The sequence below is a fragment of the Pan troglodytes genome, chromosome 11 (assembly GCF_028858775.2).
Source record: "Pan troglodytes isolate AG18354 chromosome 11, NHGRI_mPanTro3-v2.0_pri, whole genome shotgun sequence".
Taxonomy (NCBI): domain Eukaryota; kingdom Metazoa; phylum Chordata; class Mammalia; order Primates; family Hominidae; genus Pan; species Pan troglodytes.
This window is the reverse complement of record NC_072409.2, coordinates 38,592,691-38,616,561: the sequence shown is the minus strand read 5'-3', so window position 1 is coordinate 38,616,561 and position 23,871 is coordinate 38,592,691. Positions and strand designations below refer to the sequence as shown.

General features: G+C 38.8%; 2 protein-coding genes across 4 annotated transcripts in view; one reads left to right on the top strand and one right to left on the bottom strand.

The window, feature by feature from the left end:
* LOC104007963 (uncharacterized) overlaps positions 1–8,952 on the bottom strand; it is a 60,624-nt gene extending 51,672 nt beyond the window's left edge. Inside the window, exons 1-2 of the mRNA XM_063787336.1 lie at positions 8,899–8,952; positions 7,182–7,866 (exon numbers count right to left, since the gene is read on the bottom strand). Of these exons, the coding sequence (XP_063643406.1) occupies positions 7,182–7,866; positions 8,899–8,952 (739 nt within the window). The remainder of the gene's footprint in view (positions 1–7,181; positions 7,867–8,898) is intronic.
* The window catches only part of STX17 (syntaxin 17), a 67,915-nt gene continuing 51,311 nt past the window's right edge, over positions 7,268–23,871 (top strand). The window contains exons 1-3 of one of the 3 annotated variants that reach the window (XM_054658910.2): positions 7,282–7,334; positions 11,693–11,814; positions 15,835–16,019. In XM_054658910.2, the coding sequence (XP_054514885.1) occupies positions 15,897–16,019 (123 nt within the window). In that variant the 5' untranslated portion in view covers positions 7,282–7,334; positions 11,693–11,814; positions 15,835–15,896. The other 2 variants (XM_528364.8, XM_009456996.5) reach the window with 2 other exon arrangements.

Below are 23,871 nucleotides of genomic sequence, written 5' to 3'. Positions count from 1 at the left end.
AGAAAATCAACAAGGAAACACTGGATTTAATCTGTACTATAGACCAAATGGACTTAATAGATATTTACAGAACATTTCATCTAACGCCTGTAGAATACACATTCTTCTCTTTATTATATGAATCATTCTCAAGGATAGGTCATATATTAGGTCACAAAACAAGTCTTAGAACACTCAAAAAAAATCAGAATAATATCAAGTGCCTTCTCTCACCATAATGGAATAAAACTAGAAATCAAAAACAAGAGGAACTTTGGAAACTATACAAACACATAGAAATTAAATAATAGGCTCTTGAATGACCAGCAGGTCAATAAAAAAATTAAGAAGGAAATTTAAAATTTCCTAAAACAAATGAAAATGGAAACATGACACACCAAAAGCCATGAGATACAGCAGAGGCAGTACTAAGAGGAAAGTTTATAGCAATAACCACCTAATAAAAAAGGAGAAAAACTTCAAACAATCCAACAATGCATCTTAAAGAACTAGAAAACAAGAGCAAACCAAACCTCAAATTAGTAGAAGAAAATAAATAATAAAAATCAGAGCAGAAATAAATGAATAAAAATGAACAAAACAATACAAAAGATCAATAAAATGATAAGGTGGTTTTTGAAAAGATAAATAAAGTCAATCAACTTTTAGCTAGACTAAGAAAAAAGAGAGAAGACCCAAAGAAATAAAATCAGAGATGAAAAAGGAGACATTATAATCTAAACTGCAGAAATTCAAAAGATCATTAGAGACTACTATGAGCAAGTATATGCCAATAAATTAGAAAATCTAGAAGAAATGGACAAATTTCTAGACACATACAACCTGCCAAGATTGAACCATGAAGAAGTCAAAAACCTGAACACACCTATCATAAGTAATGAGATTGAAGCTATAATAAAAAGGCTTCCAGCAAAGAAAAGCCCACTCAGGTGTCTGCTCCTGGACCAATTCCCTCTGGTCAAGGGTAGGAAGGGGTTCATGCTGGTACAACAGAGACTCATAACTGTTAGCATTCAGATCTGGAGGGGAGGAGCAGTTCCTGGGCTTTTCTTTGCAGTTCTCAGAAAAGTAATGGGCCAGGAAGATAACCTATTAGGTCTATACCATTGTGCCAAATTTGGATTTTATTTCAGATTCTTCATATACTTGCTTTATGATACTAGGAAATTTATTTATTAATTCATGTAAAATACATTGTTTTCCTAGGATGTTCCAGGAACCGTACTAGGTTCTAAGTAAATAATAATGTATATCTTTCCTCAAGAAACTTAGAATCTAGTAGAGTCACAGATAAGAAGATGAAGAATTCGACTAATTATGATAAGGACCTTTATAGGGATAAGCATAGATTGCTGTAGTAGCTTATAAGGGGACATTAAACCTGGACTTGAGAGGGTGAGAGTATTAGTCTGTTTTCACGCTGCTGATAAAGACATGCCCGAGACTGGGAAGGAAAAAAGATTTAATTGAACTTACAGTTCCACATGGCTAGGGAGGCCTCAGAATTATGGCAGGAGGTGAAAGGCACTTCTTACATGGTGGTGACAAGAGAAAATACGGAAGATGCAAAAGCGGAAACCCCTGATAAAACCATCAGATCTCATGAGACTTATTCACTACTACGAGAACAGTATGGAGGAAACTGCCCCCATGATTCAAATTATCTCCCAGCAGGTCCCTCCCACAACACGTGGGAATTACGGGAGTATAATTCAAGATGATATTTGGGTGGGGACACAGAGCCAAACCATATCATTCAGCCCTTGGACCCTCCGAATCTCATGTCCTCACATTTCAAAAGCAATTATGCCTTCCCAACAATCCCCCAAAGTCTTAACTCATTTTAGCATTAACCCAAAAGTCCACAGTTCAAAGTCTCATCTGAGACAAGGCAAGTCTCTTCTGCCTATGAATCTGTGAAATCAAAAGCAAGCTAGTTACTTTCTAGATACAATGGGGTACAGGTATTAGGTAAATGCAGCTGTTACAAATGGGAGAAATTGGCCAAAACAAAGGGGTTACAGAGCACGTGCCCTGTAACAGAAATCCAGCGGGCAGTCAAATTCTACAGCTCCAAAATGATATCCTTTGACTCCACATCTCATATCCAGGTCATGCTGAGGCAAAGGTAGGTTCCATTGTCTTGGGCAGCTCCATCCCTGTGGCTTTGCAGGGTATACCACCCCTCCTGGCTGCTTTCACGGGCTGGTGTTGAGTGTCTGTGGCTTTTCCAGGTGCACAGTGCAAGGTATCAGTGAATCTACCATTCTGGGGTCTAGAGGACTAGAGGACAGTGGCCCTCTTCCCACAGCTCCACTAGGTAGTGCCCCAGTAGCGTCTCTGTGTGGGGGCTCTGACCCCACATTTCCTTTCTGTATGGCCTTAGCAGAGGTTCTCCATGAGGACCCCACCCCTGCAGCAAACTTTTGCCTGGGCATCCAGGCATTTCCATACATCCTCTGAAATCTAGGCGGAGGTTCCCAAACCCCAATTCTTTACTTCTGTGCACTTGCAGGCTCAAAACCACGTGGAAGCTGCCAAGGCTTGGGGCTTGTGCCCTCTGAAACCACAGCCCAAGCTCCACATTGGCCCCTTTCAGCCACAGCTGGAGCAGCTGAGACACAGGGCACCAAGTTCCTAGGCTGTACACAGCACGGTTTCATTGGCCCAGCCCATGAAACCATATTTTCCTCCAAGGCCTCCGGGCCTGTGATGGGAAGAGCTGCTGTGAAGACCTCTGACATGCCCTGGAAACATTTTCCCCATTGTCTTGGCGATTAACATTTGGCTCCTCATTACTTATGCAAATTTCTGCAGACAGCTTGACTTTCTACTCTGAAAATGGGATTTTCTTTTCTGTCACATTGTCAGGCTACAAATTTTCCAAACTATTATGCTCTGCTTCCCTGATAAAACTGAATACCTTTAACAGCACCCAAGACACCTCTTGAATACTTTGCTGTTTAGAAATTTCTTCCACCAGATACCCTAAATCATCTCTCTCAAGTTCAAAGCTCCACAAATCTCCAGGGCAGGGGCAAAATGCTGGCAGTCTCTGCTAAAATATAACGAGAGTCACTTTTGCTCCAGTTCCCAACAAGTTCCTCATCTCTATCTGAGACCACCTCAGCCTGGACCTTATTGTTAGTATCACGATCAGCATTTTTGTCAAAGCCATTCAACAAGTCTCTAGGAGGCTCCAAACTTTCCCACACTTTCCTGTCTTCTTCCGAGCCCTCCAAACTGTTCCAACCTCTGCCTGATACCCAGTTCCAAAGTTGCTTCCACATTTTTGGGTACCTTTTCAGCAACGCCCCACTCTACTGATACCAATTTACTGTATTAGTCCATTTTCATGCTGCTGATAAAGACATACCCAAGACTGGGAAGAAATACAGAAGAACTGTATTTGGACTTACAGTTCCACATGGCTGGGGAGGCCTCAGAGTCATGGCGGGAGGTGAAAGGCACTTCTTACATGGCAGCAGCAAGAGAAAATGAGGAAGATGCAAGAGTGTGGAAACCCCTGATAAAACCATCAGATCTCTTGAGACTTATTTACTACCATGAGAACAGTATGGGGGAAATCGCCCCCATGATTCAAATTATCTCCCATGATTCAAATTATATCCCATCAGGTCCTTCCCACAACATGTAGGAATTATGGAAGTACAATTCAAGATGAGATTTGGGTGGGGACACAGAGCCAAACCATATCAGTGGGAGAAGCTTCCTAGGTGAGATGACTTTTAAGTCCAGCAGAATAAAGAGTAATTTCTTTACTCTGGGGTGGGGGGAAAGAGATGGGGGAAAGCAGGCAAAAAATGGCATTCTAAGAAGAAAGAGTAATAGTTGCAAAATCAATTTGGATTTTTAAAAATGTTTTATTATAGAAATCATAAAGGGGGCCTGGTGTGGTGGCACACACTTGTAATCCTAGCACTTTGGGAGGCTGAGGTAGGAGGATCACTTGAGCTCAGGAATTGGAGACTAGACTGGGCAACACAGGGAGTCCCAATTTCTAGAAAAATAAAATTAGCCCAGCATAGTGGCATACACCTGTGGTTCCAGCTTCTTGGGAAGCTGAGGCGGGAGGAGGTCAAGGCTGCAGTGAACCATGATCACCCCCATTGCACTCTAGTCTGGGTGACAAAGCAAGACTCTATCTCAAAACAAAACACGAAGGAAGGAAGGAAGGAAGGGAGGGAAGGAAATAAGAAAGGAAAGGAAAAGGAAGGAAGGAAATAAGAAAGGAAAGGAAAAAAGGGAAGGAAGGAAGGAAATAAGAAAGGAAAGGAAAAGAAAGGGAAGGAAGGAAGGAAAAAAGAAAGAAAAGAAAGAAAAACAAGAAAGAAAGAAAAAGAAAGAGAAAGAAATCATAATGGGATTTTGATAAATTTTTAAGTTAGTTTGGTGGAAATGGACAACTTTACAATATTGACTGTATTACTTTTCCATATAGTCAAGTCTTTACTTGTATCTTTTATGGAAATATGGAAGTCAGGTTAAAGTATAAATACTGTTACGTAAGATTTGAGTCTTACTCCTGTTATGTAGTATATGAGACTTGGACCTTGGTCAAGTTACTCTCTAAGCCTCAATTTCCTAGTTTGTATGAAGCGGGTGATTGTAATACCTACTTCATGGGTTCTCATCAGTATTAAATAACATATTGCATGTAAAGCGCCTAACCAAGTGCTTTACACATCACATGCAATCAAATAAAAAGCTACTTCTTCCCCCCTCCCTTTTTACATGGCTTTATTTAGGTATAATTGACATACAATAAGCACTTATACATAAACATATTTACAGTGTACAATTTGGTAAGTTTTGATATATATATACGTCCATGCAGCTATTACCACAATCAAGATAATGAACATTTCTATCACTCCCAAAGTTTCCTTATGCCCCTTTGTGATCCTTCCTCCTACCCCTATCCCTCATCTAGCTATTATTCTCAATTCTTCAAATAGGTCTTGTAATTCCTTATAAACACAAACTTGATTTTTGTCATTTTTGAATGTAATCTTTCTCCCGGTACATTTCAATTTTTTTTTTTTTTGAGACAGGGTGTCAGTGTTTTCTGCAGGCTGGAGTGCAGGCTGGTGGGATCATAGTTCATTCCAGCCTCAAACTCCTGGGCTCAACTGATCCTCCTGTTTCAGCCTCCTGAGTAGCTGGGATTACAGGTACATGCCACCATACCCAGCTACGTTTTTTTTGTTTTTTTTAGAAATGGGGTCTCACTATTTTGCCCAGGTTGGTCTTGAATTTCTAGCCTCAAGCAATCCTCCCTCATTGGCCTCCCAAAGTGCTGAGATTATAGGCATGAGCCATCACGCCCAGTCTTCTTCCCATTACATTTTAAAATTGATGATTGTTGTTTAGGAGAGGTATTTTATAGCCATCTTATTGAATTAGTTTCAGTTTATTCCATGGATTTTCCAAGAAAGCAATCAATCATAATACCCTAAGAATTTTTCTTTAATTTTCTTTCCAACATATACACTTAATGTTTTGTTTGGACTTGCTGGGTTCAGTTAGGACTTCAGGAAAATGTCGGCCAGTAGTAGCAGGCCTGCCCCTAACAACTTGATGACCCAGAGTACACAAAAGAGGTCCACACACCATATGTTTGAATATTTAAAGATTATAAATCAAGCTAACCAACAGTTAGATTAAAAAGTTTTGGTCGGGCGTGGTGGCTCACACCTGTAATCCCAGTACTTTGGGAGGCCGAGGCGGGCGGCTCACGAGGTCAGGAGATCAAGACCATCCTGGCTAACATGGTGAAACTCCGTCTCTATTAAAAATACAAAAAATTAGCCGGGCGTGTTGGCACACGCCTGTAGTCCCAGCTACTCAGGAGGCTGACACAGGAGAATCGCTTGAATCTGGGAGGTGGAGGTTGCAGTAAGCTGAGATCATGCCACTGCACTCCAGCCTGGGCAAAAGAGCAAGACTCTCTCTCTAAAAAAAAAAAAAAAAGTTTGTCCTACTACTTTGACACACCTAACTTACAGCAAACATACATATAACAGCCTAGAAGTCCAGGTTCAAATTTAGAATTTTTGAGTACCACACCTCCTGATTTTGTACCTGAGGAAGCTTTTTCAGAACTTAACACAAATGATCTTTTATTTCAAAAGATCTTGTTTCACTGATCCTTGCATAAAAAACATTTTCTCACAGTATTGCCTAATACTTCAATTTTTCTCCTTAGAATCAAAATTTGATAAATACATTCTGGAGCTCATTGTAAAACAAATATCAGCATACATTATGTCCCCAAAGAAAATCCAAATTGCTTGGTAGATTTGGTGATTTGTTTTAGAAATTGTCTTTCAAGGCTTTTTAAAGGATCTACAGGCCCCTAATCTTCCCTGTTTACCTCCTACTCTACTGGAAGACCCTAAGAACTCAGTTTCCTTAACTGTGGTTTGAACATCCTGATCACTTCTGAGACAATACCATTAGTGAATACATTCTAAGCACGTCATCTGAATATTCACAGACATCTTTTTAAAAGGGCTGGATCTGGAAGTTAGGCCATGAAGAGAGGAGGACCTGTGACTTGGACAAGGCTTCAAAGCCGGCCACCTGCTTGTTCATGTGGTTGCAGCTGGTCTAACTGGAATAACTTGGGAAGGAAATTAGGACACCCAGTTGGAGTTCCAGCTCTGTCATAAGCTGGCTGAACTGGAGTGAGTCACTTAAAACTCTTTGTTAAACCCCAGAGTCATAATCTATAAAATCGGGATAAAGACCTTTGCCTTAAGCCCTCCACCAGTTTTTGGAGGAAACCATAATTTGCTGAGCTTTAATTTTTACACCTGTTGCAATTAAGATGGCACTCCTGCCCTGTCCACTTCACAGGGCTTTTGGGGACGGGATGGGGAGGCACCACCTTTCTGAGCTTCAGTTTCAAAACAGAGCTAAGAATACATGCCCAACCCGCAAATAAAATTCTAGGAAGAACAGAGGAAAACGGACAGGAAAACTGCGAAATGCAGTCGGCCATACAAGCATGAATTGTCTTAAACACAACAAGCAGACCTAAAGAGCGTTTGTGCGTCTCTCTCCTCTTGGCTCGAGTCACAACCCCATAACGTAAATCAAGATCACTTTTGAAAAAGGCTTTCGCTGTTCTCAGCAGCGTCCGCATTTGCACTCACCTGTGCGCCCCCCGCGCCCGGCCTGGGGGCCTCGCAGGGCGGGGGCGGGGGCGGGGGCGGGGCCCAACCCTGCCCACCCCTCGTGACGCCCCGCCCCGTCGCTCCTGCGCCTGCGCCGTGCCCACCGATCGGCCTCGAGCGCCCCGGCGGGAGGTAAGGGGCTCTCTGGAGGCCGCCTTTGGGGGCGTCGGGCGCTCACAGGCTTGGTGGGCCTGGCGCCCGTGTGGCGCGCGCAAGAGGCGCTGGGCGGCAAGTAGGGCATTGGATCCGAAGCGCGAGCGCCATGGTGGCTCCTCCTGTTTTTCAGAAGTGGCGGAGCCTCGCTTGGTTTCGTTTTTGGAAGCTTTATTAGAAGCTGGTATAGGGAGGCCGCAGACGATGCGAGCAGGACGGCCTCCCGGGGTCGCGGGGTGGAAAAGTTTCCGGCGCGCGTCCTGTCTCTGGCGCGCTGTAGGCCCCGGGTCGCCAGGGTCGCTGGCGTCTGGGTCCCGGGACAGACCCGCGCATCCGTTCGCTGGTAGGGGCGTTTGGTGTGTGTGGCCCAGGTGTGCTGTGGGTAACACTGCGAGGAATGACGCGACGCTCGATGGTAGTGAGGCTCGGAGGACTGGGAGCGAGAGGCCGGAAGCCCCTGCTCGCCAAACCCAGAGGTGGTTCGCAGAAGGTGCCACACCTTGGCTCCCTCCTTTTAGCTAACCGAGGTTCAGAGAGGAGACATTACGTTGACTTTTCTCTCCAAATTCGGTATCTCTTCCATAAGTCAGAAACATTAAGCGGCGGGCCCGAAGAAATCGGGCGCCACTAGCATCCCGAAAAGTGGGAGCTCTGGGCCGATGGAAGGTGTTCGTCACTTTTGGGGGCTGGGTTTCCTGAGAAATGGGGTCTTTCACTTATTAATAACCTTCTAAGTAACTTACTGGGAAACATGAGTATTATGGTACCCATCTCATATTAGTTGTAAGCACTACATGATAAAGTTTGTAAAGCACCTGGCACAGTCCTGGCACCCCTCTCTCCAAGTATTAATGCAGTGAATACGATTGCAGTTCTTTAACTTCTAAATGTTTTTACCTGTCTTACGTGAAACATCCTCTTATACTAAAAAACTTTTTTATTTTGAAATAATTTTACAATTACAGAAAAGTTTCAAAAGTAATAGAGTTCCCTGTTGCCTCCATTAATAATTTTTTACATACCATAGCGCAATTATCAAAAGCAAGAAGTTAATATTAGTGTAATACTATTAACTGAATTACTAACTTGTGATTTTTTTTTTCTGTATTAATGTCCTTTTTCTATTCTAGGATCCACTCTAAGACCCGACATTGCAGTTAGTTGTCTTGGGTCCTTGGTCTCCTCCAGTCTGTGACAGTTCCTCAGTCTTTTCCTGTCTTTACACTGATAGTCTTTTTCTGCCTTTATACTCTTTCTGATCTTTACACTTTTGAAGAATGCTGGTCAGTTATTTTGTAGAGTGCCCCTGAAATGGGGTTTGTCCAATGTTCTCTCATGATTAGATTAAGGTTATACATTTTTGTTAAGAACACAAAAGTGTGTGTGCCCTTCTCAGTTCATCATATGAGCATAGCTGATATATATGACTTATTGCTCGTGAGGTTAATCTTGATCACTTGGTAGAGAGTGTCTGCTGGGATTCTCCAATGTAAAGGTCTTATTTTTCTCCTTATAATTGACATCTTGGGGGGAGCTTTTAAACCGTACGCATGTCCTGTTTCTCCTCAGACTTTCCCTTGCTAAATTTCACATCCATTGGTGGATCTTGCCTTCAGCAATTATTATGACTATGGTGTTCTAATGATGATTTTCTACTTTCCTCATTTCTTTATTAATTGAAATTATTCTGTAAGGATGAGCTGCCCATTTCCCATTTGTTTATTTGTATTCCGTTATTTATTTGTATCCATGTGGACTCAGATGTTTTTCTATTGGTTGTTATCCTACACTTGTGTTATTTTATGTTTGAAATTGTTCCAGCTTTGATCACTGGGAGTTTTCTTTCAGGTTGCTTTCTGTAGCTTTTCAGCATGCTTCCATCCTTTTTTTTCTTTTTTGGAACTTCCTAATTTTCTGGTACCATAGGATGCCCCAGGCTCATCTTGTGTTTTCTGTGCCTCAGCCCTGATAGTCAGCCACTTCTCCAACGACCCGTAGTTTCTTTTTTTGGAGAATAGTATTTAAACACAAAGATCTGTGCTCTAGGGATGCTCATTGCTACTGGGGTAACATTGCTACCAGGGCCCCACAGAAGACACCAGTCTATACATATGCATACCCATGCATACCCAAAGATCTATATTTATTTCTGTATTTGTCTATCCATATACTTTTTAAAAACAAAAGTTCATCCCAGTAGCTTTGCTTCTAGTCTAACACCACAGGGTTCATTCTAGTTTTGTCCCTTATTTTTAACTTCTTTATCTGACAGTGAGAAATCTGACTCTTGGCATTCTACAAAATATTTTCTTATTTCTTCAGTCCTAGTATACACATAAAGTAATTTCAGGATTTCTGACCTATGTTCCTGTGAGAAACACATTTACTAAATAGAGTACAGTGTAGTTCTTTTTGTCTCTAGGCTTATAGTATTCAGTTAAAATATTGTTTTCTAAAGTGGCTTAGATAATTTTTCTTCCTCACTTCTTTCAGTGTGGTTATGCTATTCGTTTATAATACAGTTTATGTTTTTATAGTTTATATTCCATTTTGGAGGGAAAGAGTCTAAAGGTAGACTAATTGAAGCTCCATTATCATGGCTATGCATATTGTGCTATTTGACTAGAGTGATAGGATTAGCAATTGTATAGAAGGGACGTGTGAAGAAATATTTTAGTTTAGGCAGCATCTATTGAACAACAGGTGTGTTCAAAAAACATTTTGATAGGAATGATGGTAGATATAAAGATAATCTCTTTGTGGTATAGAAGAAAAGAAAAGAGGCAGTGTGATAGATTGGGAAATGTTAATGTTAGACAAATAATTGATACATTTAACATGTAATAGCCTTTTATGAGTTAATAAGAGAAAGACATCCCCTGTAGTAAAAACAGATGCATATGACATGAACAAGCAATTCATGAAAGAAGAAATGCAATGAGTACAAAAAAATAGTGATAGAGGATGAATAAAATATAGTACTTGATAACCGAACAGGGTGACTATAATAATTCAATTGTATATTTAAAAATAACTAAAAGAGTATAACTGGATTGTTTGTAACACAAAGAATAAATGCTTGAGGTGATGGATACCTCATTTACCCTAATGTGATTATTACACATTGTATGCCTGTATCAAAATAACTCAAATATCCCATAAATATATACCTACTACTAATATATACCCACAAAAATTAAAAATTAAAAAAAGAAGAAATGCAGCTGGGCATGGTGCCTCACGCTTGTAATCCTAGCACTTTGGGAGGCCGAGGCAGGTGGATCACCTGAGGTCGGGAGTTCAAGACCAGCCTGGCCAACATGGTGAAACCCCGTCTCTACTAAAAATACAAAAATTAGCTGGGCGTGGTGGCACGTGCCTGTAATCCCAGCTACTTGGGAGGCTGAGGCAGGAGAGTCACTTGAACCTAGGGGGCGGAGGTTGCAGTGAGCTGAGATCGCACCACTTCACTCCAGCCTGGGCAAAAGAGTGAGACTCCGTCTCAAAACAAAAAAAAGAAGAAGAAAAAAAAAGAAATGCAAATGGCTGATAAATCCACCCTGTTAGTAATTTAAGGAATGCAAAGTAAAGCAATAATGAGACATCATTTTTTTCACCAATGACATGTCTAAGAATGATAATACTGAGTATATTGCTTGGAATATGGATAAATGGACATTGTGTTATGTTTCTGGTAGGAACATAAAAGGCATAACCTTTTGTGGGATATGGCTATATATATGTTTTAAAAACCTTGAAAAATCTGTCTACCTAATAATTCTATTTCTAGATATTTATTTTTTATTTTTATGTTACTTTTTTCAATTAATACACAATAATTTTACATATTTATAGGATACATGTGATATTTTGATACATACATACAATGTGTAATGATCAAATCAGGGTATTTGGGATATATATCACGTCAAACATTTATTATTTCTTTGTGTTAGGAGCACTTCAGATCTTCTCTTCTAGCTATTTTGAAATATGCAATAAATTATTGTTAACTATAGCTACCTCACTGTGTTATTAAACATGAATAATGTATTCCTTCTATCTAACTGTATGTTTGTACCCATTAATCAACTTCTCTTCATCCCTCCTGCCCCTTCCCATCACTCTACTCTCTACCTCCAGGAGATCAACTTTTTCCCCCCTTTTTATTTAGAAATGGAGGTCTCATTATATTGCCCAGGCTGGCTTCTAATTTCTGGGCTCAAGTGATCCTCCTACCTCGGCTTCCTGAGTAGCTGGGAGTACAGGCTAGATGTTCCATCCATGTTGTTGTAAATGACAGGATTTCATTCTTTTTTTTTTTTTTTTCTCCCTAGACGGAGTCTTGCTCTGTTGCCCAAGCTGGAGTGCAGTGGTGAGATCTGGGTTCACCGCAACCTCCGCCTCCTGGGTTCAAGCGATTCTCCTGCCTCAGCCTCCGGAGCAGCTGGGAATACAGGTGCATGCCACCACGCCTGGCTAATTTTTTGTATTTTTTAGTAGAGACGGGGTTTCACTGTGTTAGCCAGGATGGTCTTGATCTCCTGACCTCACGATCGGCCCGCCTCCACCTCCCAAAGTGCTGGGATTATAGGCATGAGCCATCGCGCCCGACCCATTCTTTTTTTTAATGGCTGAACGGTATTTCATTGTGTATATACACCACATTTTCTTTATCCAGTCATCCATTGACAGACACTTAGGTTGATTCCATATCTTGGCTATTGTGAATGCTGCTGCAATAAACATGGGGCTGTAGGTATCTCTTTGATAATACTGATTTTTTTTCCTTTGGATAAATACCCAGTAGTGGGATTGCTGGATCATATGGTAGTTTTATTTTTAATTTTTTGAGAAGCCTCTGTACAGTTTTTCTTTCTTTCTTTTTTTTTTTTTTTTTTTGAGACAGGATCTCACTGTGTTGCCTAGGCTGTAGTATAGTAGTAAAAACACTGTTTCTTGCAGGCTCACACTTTAGGGCTCAAGGGATCTTCCCACCTCGGCGTCACTGGGACTACAGGCAACCACCACCACACCCAGCTAATTTTTAAATTTTTCAGAGAAGAAGGATCTTGCTATGTTGCCCAGGCTGCCCTCAAACTCTTGGCCTCAAGTGATCCTCCTGCTTCAGCCTTCCAAAGTGCTGGAATTACAGCTATGAGCCACCGTACCCAGCCCATACTGTTTTTCATAATGGCTGTACTAATTTACATTCCCACCAACAGTGTATAAGAGTCCTCTTTCTCGCCAGGCGTTGTGGCTCACGCCTGTAATCCCAGCACTTTGAGAGGCCGAGGCAGGTGGATCACCTGAGGTCAGGAGTTCGAGACCAGCTTGGCCAACATGGCAAAATCCCGTCTCTACTAAAAACAAAAAAATTAGCTGGGCGTGGTGGCATGTGCCTGTAATCCCAGCTACTCAGGAGGCTGAGGCAGGAGAACTGCTTGAACCCGGGAGGCAGAGGTTGCAGTAAGCTGAGATCGTGCCACTGCACTCCAGCCTGGGTGACAAGAGCGAAAATCTATCTAAAAAGAAAAAAAAAAAAAAGAGGCCTCTTTTGCTACATCCTCACCAGCATTTGTTATTTTTTATCCGTTTGGTGATAGCCATTGTAACTGGGGTGAGATGGTATCTCATTGTGGTTTTGATTTGCATTTCCCTGATGATTAATGATGTTGAGCATTTAAAAAAATACCTTTTGGTCATTTGTATGTCTTCTTTTGAGAAATGTCTATTCAGATTCTTTGCCCACTTTTTAATGGAACTATTTGTTTCTTTGTTGTTGAGTTGTTTGAGTTTCTCATACATTCTAGATATTAGTCCCTTGTTGGATGACTAGTTGGCAAATATTTTCTCCCTTTATACAGGTTGTGTCTTTGTTGATTGTTTTAAAGAAATAATTATAGGCAGCAGTATGGATTTATGTGTAAGCAGGGTAATTACACTGTAGTTTATAATAGTGGAAAATTAGAAACAACCTAAATAGCCAACAATAGCCAATTTGTAAAATTGTGAAGCATCTACGTAGTTATAGAAAATTATTTACATGGAAACATTTTTATTATACTTCATCACACTATTCAAAATAAATGTTTTATTTTCTTTGTCTTTCATCCACCCATTTATTCTATCCGTTAACAGTTTATTCTATTCATTGCTCCTTGCTATTCCATTCCTTTGGGTTTATTTTCTTTATTGTTGAAATATTCCTTTAAGTACTTTTAATGAGGGGCTTGGTAATAAACTCTCTTAGTCCTTGTATGTCTGAAAATGATTATTTTGCTTTCATTCTAAATGATAATTTACCTGGGAATATACCAACTCTCTCAGCACTTTGAAGGTATTTCTGTCTTTTAATATCTTGCTTTTAAAAGCAATATATTATTGCTTTATTGGTCTTTTATCTCTCATTTTTTTTAATGATTCTTGTTCTTTAATGTTTTGCAATTTCCCTTCCATGTATTTAGGCAAATTTGGTTTCTTTTTAATGTATGCTACTTGAGGCTGATGTGCTTTTTCAGTTTGAGGTCTTACATTTTAATTATCAGTATATTCTCTTTGAATAATTCCTTCTTACTGTTTCTTTGTTCTTTCTTTCTGGGACTCCTACTTGTTATTAAGCTTCTCATTTTATCCTTTATGTCTTTTATCTTCTTTTTTATACTTTTCATCTTTTTTTCCTCTGTGTTCTGAGTGATTTCTTCCAATCAATAATTGTTTCTTATCTATATAATTTACTGTTTAACACATCTTTTGAGATTTTCATTTCTAGAAGTTTTACTTGGTTTATATTCAGGCTGGCCTCTTACTGTTTCATAATATCTATTTTTTTAAAAGATTCTATTCCTTTTTGGAATAGAATGTTTTTGGATATTTAAAAATATACTTACTTTGGTTTCTTTTTAAAATTATTTTATTATCTTTAGTCCATTAGGTATGAATTTTCCTGTTTTGTTGGGTCTGTGGATGGTCTCTTTTGGTAATGAATTTCTCCATATGTCCCCAGTTTCCATTCAATGTTGCACCTGTTTTACCCTCTTTGTTTTTGTACCTGGAGATTTTCCTTTTTGACTTTTGAGCTTGTATCAAACATAAAAACCAAGTTACTAATGGGTAGGTATTGGAGGCAGTCTATATAACCAACACATCAAGATTTTCAACTGTGAAAGAAAGGGGATAAATATTTAATGTTTTGGGGATGATAGATCTCTGAGAATCCCTTGAAACAATGGACTCTGTTCTCCAAAATAAACTACATTCACTTTTTTTTTCTTTTTTTTTTTGTAGAGATGGGATTTTGGCATGTTGCCCAGGCTGGCCATGAACTCCTGGGTTCAAGTGGTCCTCCCGCCTTGGCCTCCCAAAGTGCTGGTATTACAGACATGAGCCACTGTACCCGGCCCCTTCATTCACAATTTTTCATAAAGATTCAGTGGCTCCACAAAGTCTGTATGTGAATTCCTATCTTTATAGACCCTGGACTAAGACAGCATAACTCAGCAGTATTAACATACTCAACTTAAAATTTTTTAAACATGGGTGAGGTTGTGGCTAATGAAATGGCATGAAAGCATGGTGTACAATGGTGGCTTTCAAGCTTGGTTAAGCTGTGAAGCCCATTATTTAGATAAGCTCTGATAAGCTCCAATTCATAAAATAGTTGTAAGTAAAGTTTCTACAACTGAAGTAGGGGGTGGAGTCCTGGAACCTACTCACCTCTAGCCCCTACCCTTGTACTCTGGCCCCAAATGCATACCCTTGGACTTTCTGGAACACTAGTAGGAAACTACTGGTGAAGTGGAAAAAGTATTTCAATGTAATTTCAGAAAATCTGGGTTCTTATTCCAGCTCTGTCACTGGTTTTTTGAATCAGTTGTAGGCAATACTAATCACTTTATTGAAAATGGAAGAGGCAATTTAAAGCACATCAATGAGAAAAGTTGCATATTATGTTATAATATATTTGAAGTTGTGTAATTACAAAGTTACATTATGATGACATTAGACATGAAGTTTGATACAAGCATCAGTGTTAAGCCATTTGATACCTTTTTTAAAAAGGTTATTCAATGTCCAAGATAGATCAGAAAATGAAAACTTGGACAGTATACTCCTAGCTTTTTTAAAAGTATTTATATACATACATACCTACTTACATAGAAAAAGACCTGGAGAGACGTATGCCAAAATGTAAAGAGTACATTTTGTACTCTTTGTAAAAGGTGAGGAGATGACTGCTGACTTTATTTTATTCTTCATTTATTTATATTGTCTGAACATTCTAAAATATAATTTTTGTAAAGAGAAAAAGATTTAAAAATCAGTGGTTTCATAAAGAAAAAACAAGTCACTCAAGGTCAGCATTAGAAATATTTATTTCTATTTATTGATTTAGAATAAATTGTAAAACTAATCGTTGGCTTTTAAAAATAGTGGAAACGGATTTGAAAACATTCTTAAAGAAATATTTTTCTTTTAGGTTTTTCTATATGAGTGGAGAAGACAGCTGTTACCAGGGAGGTCATACACCATTTTTTTAGGATGTCTGAAGATGAAGAAAAAGTGAAATTACGCCGTCTTGAACCAGCTATCCAGAAATTCATTAAGATAGTAATCCCAACAGACCTGGAAAGGTTAAGAAAGCACCAGATAAATATTGAGAAGGTGAGCTGTTTCATTTACTACCACAAGAAATAGTTACATAGTTTGATTTATATTGGTTGTTCATTTCAGCTAAATTTAGAGTATTAGATAAGAGGCATTGCTGAAACACCTAGCTCCTATTGATTTAGCAACATTATGCATTTTTTAGCTGGTTTTTCTGTTCTGCATATATACCTCTCATATATTCCTTTTTCTGGGAAGGGATATAGGAATAGAGTCTATGCTTTTTTGTTTGTTTGTTTGAGAGACAAGGTCTCGCTCTGTTGCCCAGGCTGGAGTGCAGTGGCATGATCATAGCCTACTGCAACCTCAAACTTCTGGGCTCAAGCTATCTACACACCACTATCCGTGGCTAACTTATTTTTATTTTTTTGGAGAAACAAGTTCTTGCTTTGTTGCCCAGGCTGGTCTTGAACTCCTGGCCTCAAGCTGTCCTCCTGTTTTGCCTTCCAAAGTGTTGGGATTACAGGTGTGAGCCGTGGCGCCTGGCCAAGTCTATACCTTTTTAATTGTACATATTGAGGTTTTAGGCAGTTAATAATTAAGATACAAATTGATTGATGGTGCACTATAATGTAAAGGCAGAGAACTTTGGCTAATGTACCTGCCTTAATTTCATTCACCCCATGGCAAGTTTTTGAACTTTGAGTGTGTGTCTTTCAGTAACTCGTATCCTCTTTAGGTATACATACATTAAAGAAGTAAATCATTGTGAGATATGAGGGAATTTCCTTGCTTCACAGCTTCCCTTTGAGGAAAGCTCACAATTGAGAAGTACTGCCTAAGTCAGTTGAGGAAATAGGTAGAGAGAAGATGAATTAGTCTCAGGGACTATGATAGAGGTTGCATAGAACCTGCCATGCTCTGGTGAAGTGGTTGTGGCATTTTTGGAAACATCAAGTTTACTCAGTACTGAGCATTAATTTGGCAGATTATGTTGTCTTATTTGCTGTGGGACAGGCCAGTGATATTTTTTGTTTCAAAAAGACTTTTCCCAGCATAAGTCTTAAGCTGCAGAACCTCCATTTATTCATTTATTTATTTATTTATTTATTCATTCATTCATTCATTCATTCATTCATTCATTCTTTTGAAGGTTGGGAGTGGAGGATATGGTCATTAAGCCTTTCAATATAAACATTATTCATTACTCAAATCGGTAGCATATAGAAGTCAGAAAAGTGTACCTTTTTCTTCCATAGATACCATCTGTCTTTCTAGAATTCAAGTCCTTTTAAAAGTGGAGAAAATCAGTTCTGAGAATATTAAAATGAAAAGTTTAATGCTAATATTTGAAGTCTTTCTAGAATTTAGGATTAGTATTTTGTCATCCTTGAATTTCTTCTTTACTGACAAGCAATAAGTAATACTGTGACTTTTAAGGATGGATAAGGAGTTGTTTAGTAAATGGGTTCTTTTTAACATGAATGGAAGCAAATTAAGGCCATTTCTTTCCTTTGTTGTCCTACTTTTCCTTTGAGGTTTGGCATGTCTGTCTTAGATTTCCTTTTTCTTATGTTTATTCTATACAAAAATGCCTGCTGTCAGTACCCTCAGATCCTTGCTACATGTACCACCCAATCAGTCATCAATGGAAAAACCAGGTGGGTGGGGATAGAATGGTTATATTACTGATTTTATTAGTTGTGCCAGAGGTCACAAGATTATTCCAGAGTTACATCCATCCATCTCTGCCAGACATTTTTTTCTTTAGCATTTTATGAAATTTTTATTTACTGTGGAATTTTTAGACAGTATCAGAATAATTATAATGTAGGTGATATCACCTTAAGCCAAACAGTTAATTTTATACTGATCTAGGTTTTATTCCATATCCTTGATCATTCCACTGTCTTAGGATGTCTAGCTTAATTATAAAAGTGACTTTTTAAAATCTATATAGGATTGAATAGCTTATTTTAATAGATATGTTATGGAAATGTAAAAACATTTAAAAGCTGCAGGGCTCACTCTGGACAAAAGAGTTAAGAACTAAGTTTGGACTCCAGGTGTCTGACAGTGCCTCACTTTCAAAAAGGCATATTATTCTTAGGGGAAAGGTGTAGAAAGATAAAATATTTATTATGCTGGACATCAGTCATCCAATATGAATTTAAAAGAAGAAAGTCAGACTGAAGGGAAATTGAAGGTAAGCCTTAGCGGAGTGATTCTGCAACATCTGAAAACAATGAGCGTAGTGTGCTGTGGACACCTGGAGCTGTATTCCATAGGTCCTTCATTTTATTATACATGATAAACTTGATTAGAATGTAATCCTGAAATTTGAAGTGTTAGCATTCAGCTTTCTTGGCTAATGTAAGATAGACTTAAGCATTGTTAGTAGGAATGACAAGATAGTAAGCCTGGAACATAATTTTCTTTGTTTCGTATTGTAGGGATTTGGGGAAAAACTTACGGTGTAGCACATACTGTATTAGTTATATGGATAAGGTACAAGAGGCAGAAAACTCAAAAATCATATGTTAAATAAGATAGAGGTTTTTGTTTTGTTTTGCTTTTGTTTTTAATCTCATAGTAACAGAGGTAGTCCGGGGTACAGTGGCTGCTTGGCAATCATCAAAGACCCAGGCTGTTTTTATCTTGCTCTCCCATCCTCAACTTGGTTCTACCTTGTGTGTAAAATGGCTACTCCAGCACCAGCCATCACATCCACATTCCAGCTTGGATGGAATAACCAGAATCATATCTTTTCTATGTTCTTTTTTCTCTCAGTGCATTTGTTGTCTCTCTCTCTTTTTAAAATAGAGACAGAGTCTCACTCTGTTGCCCAGGCTGGAGTGCAGTGGTGCAATCATAGCTCACTGTAATGTTAAACTCCTAAGTTAAAGCAATCCTCCTGTCTCAGCTTCCTGAATAGCTAAGACTTCAGGTGTCCTCTACCATGTTCAGCTAATTTTTAAATATTTTTTGTAGAGATGGGGTCTCACTATGTTGCCCAGGCCTATCTCATCTCAAAGCCCTGGCCTCAAGTGATCCTCCTGCGTTGGCCTCTCAAAGTGCTAGGATTACGGATGTGAACAACCATGTCTGGCCTCTCCTTTTCTTTTAAAGAGAATTCTGTTTTCATTTCGTGGATGCTGTATCATAACATCTTTCTATAGTTTTTTTTTTTAATATAAGTTTTCTTCTGCTTCTTTGTCCTGTTTTTCCAAGTCCCTTTTTTCTTTCTTCTCTCTCTCTCTTTCTTCTGTTTCAGCATATAGTATTACAGGCTTTTCTTGGCTGGCTGTTGATATTTAAGAGTGCTGATTGGAAGGTATGTGTGTAAATGTGTTTGTGTGTATGCATGTGGGTAGCAGGTTAGGGTGGGGGCTTTGCTGTCTGGAGGGGTGAATAGCTGAGAATCTATTTTAATTGGAGAACCACTAGATGTCAGTAACTCTAGGTCTTGTTAGCTGTTCAGTTTTAAGAAAGAGCAGTCCTCCATCTCCTACCTGTTGGGGTGTGTTTATTTTTTCAAAGGTGATAGTTGTGGCAGGGGTTGGGTGAGGAGGTTGGAGGGGTGGATATAGTATGAATTTTGTGACCAGCCTTTTAAGCCAGGGGAAGGAAAGTAGGTGAAGAGGTGAGCAGGCTCACCACCACTCAGATATTTATTGTCCAGGCTTAATCTTCCTGGTTGTGGTGTGGTAACTGATCCCTGCCCTTAGCTGTGCTTGGTGTCCAGGGTCCTTAGCTTCTCTAGCCTCTCCAGAGGCTGTCTTCTATAGTATTGTCTTGTGCAGTGATGGAAAAGGGCAGTTACTCGGGCAAGTATAGAGGGGATCTGGTGGACTACCCGTTCATTACATAAACTTTCAACCAATCCTTTTGCTTTTTGCCCCACCATACACTTCCATCTGGTTACCTGGTAGCTGGTACCTTCAGTTGCTTAGTCGTTTTTTTAGAGACGAGGTCTCACCATGCTGCCCAGGCCCATCCCATCTCAAAGCGCTGGCCTCAAGTGATCCTCCTGCATTGGCCTCTCAAAGTGCTAGGATTACAGACATGAACAACCATGCTTGGCTGTGGCTTGCTTCTCATTGCCACTCTTCCCTACCATGTACCCCTTTTGCAGGCTTACATTTTAGCTTTCTTTGGTTTGCTGAGTCAGTTACAACATATCCATACTCTTTCTAGCTTCCAAAATGTTGCAAAATGTTAAATTTTTTTGTCAGTTGATGTCTTCTATTCTATTCTCATTCTTGTGAATTTATACTTTCTAAAGTTCTTTGTTGTCATTTAGTGGGATTTTGGAAAAGATTAGAGATGAATGTTTGTGTTGAATCTGCCAGGTTTAATGAGAAGGGAGATTATTATAGGAAATAAATGTTAGCTTTTCGTAAATATTTATTGATGTTTGCTATTTCTTAGATTGTTGTTAGCATTGAAGAATATGTAAAAGATAGATTTTTAATTCTCAAGAAGTTTGCAGTCCAGTTAAGGAAATAAGATAGGAAATAGTCAAAAAATGATAAGAGGCAGCATATAATTACTATGAAAATGGATGGCATGGGCTATTCAAGCAACATGAAATCTGAACTATATAGTATAAAATCAGACATAATCAGTCTTATTTATTGTTAATCTGTGATTACAATGAAAGTATTTTTCATTTCTCTTTTTAGTGTGTGAATATCTGCTTTGATCTTTTAATCACCTTTCCCAACCTCGTTCCTTTTTTCTGACAGAACCCCATTCAGTTTCCTTCCTTTGTGTTTCAAGATAGGCAAGCCTCAGCACAGGTGGTGAATGATAATGGTCTGATAAATGTGGTAATTCCAATCTTGTCAGTGTTTGGTTACCAGTGAACAATAGACATATCCTGTAGTTCTGGCCAGTTATACCTGAGGGAAAACCTGTTTGGGGTGTGGAAACTGGAAAGATTTTCCTACTGTTATGAAGATATACAGATATGCGTGGAAGGAAACAGTCCCCTTCTTCTTCTTGGTCTTGTGTGTCTTCCTGTTGTATCTAGAACTGTAACCAATCCTCTTGCAGCTATTAGGGGACAAATCTGAGGACAAAAGCTCCTCATTGAAAGTAGTAAAGCAGCAACATAGAACTTGGACACTTAATGACCTTGTAAGCTTCTGAATTAAACTAATGTAGAATTATTCTACTTCTAGATTGCTTTGTATGTGAGATAATAAATACTTATTATTAAAGCCATTTTTAATTTTGGGTTTTCTGTTGCTTGCAACCCAAAGCATAGTAATTGGCTAAATTATGGCACTACTTCAACCTACCTCTCTAGTGCCACCATGCAAAGAGACAGTACCAAAATGATATTTTGTAAAAGTAGTGCTGTTTAGCAATGCTTGTCAGGGATCTCAACTTAACTAAATTTGTAAGGAGTTACTTGTAATTTTTTTCACACATATCACTAAATCATTTTAAAATTTTTCTCCTCCTCAAACATTTGGATTGATAACTTTTAATAGTGTATCCTAATTTAGTTATAAAATCATGTAAACAGTAGGAATCTGAATTATTCCTTATTTTTCTTGTAATTTGTTGTAATAAGAAATAAGTTCATCTAGTTCATCCTCCACTTGAAATAGGAATCTCTTCTAGTTTTCTTGACAGGTGAGAAAATAATAACAGTGGAGGTAGTAGTTTTCATTTGCTGAGTGCTGTGTTAGGTGTTTTTATATATCGTAGCATTTAATCCTTATAGCATCATTATAGGTTAGTTATTATTGCCTTCGCTTTTTAGGTGGAGAAAGATTTAGAGTAAATTACTTGCTTGAGATCCCTATGTTAGTAAATGTGTTAAACTTCTAACATGCTTGAAATGTAGTGTGCTTCTGAAAAAAAGTGTGTTGAATGAATGAATATACATGTATAGAGCCTAAGATTACATCATTTTAGAAGCCACTCTATACTGACAGCTTTTTAAATTGACTTTGTAATCAATTAAATGAATTCCATAAGACTTTTTTTTATATGAATTACGTGTACTGAATCAGATCACACCTATTTCTTATACTGGTGCAATTGCTCTTTTTAATTTAAATGCTGGACTTTACAGTTATCATTGTTATATTTGTTATTATATGGAATTGTGACCTTTCATCTATGTTAATCCTTCTAATTTATGTTATGTGCAAATTTGATAATTATGCATTCTTTGTTTTGAAGTCATTGATGAAAATGTTGGACAGGAAAGGGCCAGAGCACACTGGTATACTGTCACCATTTCCACACGCTCTCCCAAACCATCTCACTAATTATCTAGTGTGGAATTTTCCCCAAGATTCACATTAAGATTTACAGCCTGCAGTGTTTTAAATATACTTTCTTTTGTGAAAATTGGGTCAATATTTGCAAGTCTTTAGGAACCTTACCAATTCTTTGCAGTTCTTCATAGATAAGCAGAGATATTTCTGTGATCACATTTGCAAGGTCTTTTGGTTCTCTCGAGTGTAATTTCCCTGGGCCTGTTGACTTGAACTCATCTGAAGTATCTAGGTTTGTTCTTAATCTTCCTTTGTTTTTGTTTTCCTCTTAATCATTTTATTTTAGATTTTTGTATTTTGAAGATCATTTTCCTCAGTAAAGAAGGAAGGTGGAAAAAATATGGAGTTGAATAGTTTTGCTTTCTCTTTTACATCCATTGACAATATCCACCCTATCATTTGTCACCTTTCAGACACTGTTTATTGCATAGCTCAGTTACTTCCTACTCAGCACGTCCTGATGATACCATCCCCAGTCAGATATAAACACACCACCCTTACACAGTACTGGGCCACAGACCTTAAGGTTCATAGATTTAACATTAACATGTTTGTTGTTTTGTTTTGCCTTTCAGATTATTTTTCTCCTGGTCATCAAAGATTTCCTTTTTTTATTTACCCAAAGGGGACAGGAGTCAGTCTGTGTATTGGAAGATGTGACCATATTTGGTGAGAGTGGAGGGGTACAAAATATTTTGCAAATGAAGGATGTTTACTGCCTTCCTGACTGTACACTGAAGGAGGCAAGGACTTTGACATTTTCCCCAACGCCTATCTGTATTTCCAATGCCTGTCACATAGTACGTGCTCAATAGATATTGATTGAACTAACTAAAATTGTCCTTATCTACTGTCAAACTATAACAACCTAGAAGGGTATATTCTTGCTGAACGAGAACATCAAGAAGACAGGGAGGAAGCTGAAGATATCTCTGTCAAGTCATCCTCTGTGTCTGTCATGTGTCCCACATGTGTAGTCCTAAATGCCACTGTCTCACAGTTGGCCTCTTATCAGGACCTAAGCCCTGTGGAGACAGCAACTTGCAGAGCCCCGTTCCAGGGGCAGCAAGGGGTGGGCAAGATGGAATCACTCAGCTTAAGGAAGGTCTTCCCCATCCATGCTTTTGAAGAAGGAAGAAGTGGGACTATCATTCACTAGTCTAATCTTACTGCTAAAATTAGACTGAGTGCTCCATCTCCAAACCTGGAGGGCCATGGTGTGGTGTCTGTCACACAAGCCAAAAGTTGTTCTTCCCAAGGTCTGGGCAGTGGAAGCAGTATAAACACTGACGAATAAACTCATCTGAATTTTAAAAAGATGAAGAAAATTGTTCCTGTCCCCTGGTGGAACTTTTCAAGTTACATTGACAAATAAACCTCTCAAAACCTGTAGAACCAATTTTTTTTTTTACAACACTTTTTTATTCCCTTTTCTATGTCCTCCTTTTCCTCCTCCTTCATCTTCTATTTTTTTTCTCTCTTTCCTTTCCTCTCTTTTTTTTCTTCCAACTTTTATTTTAGGTTCAGGGAGTATATGGGCAGGAATATCACATGGGTAAATTGTGTGTTGCTGGGGTTTGATGTACAAATGATTTCACCAGGTAGTGAGT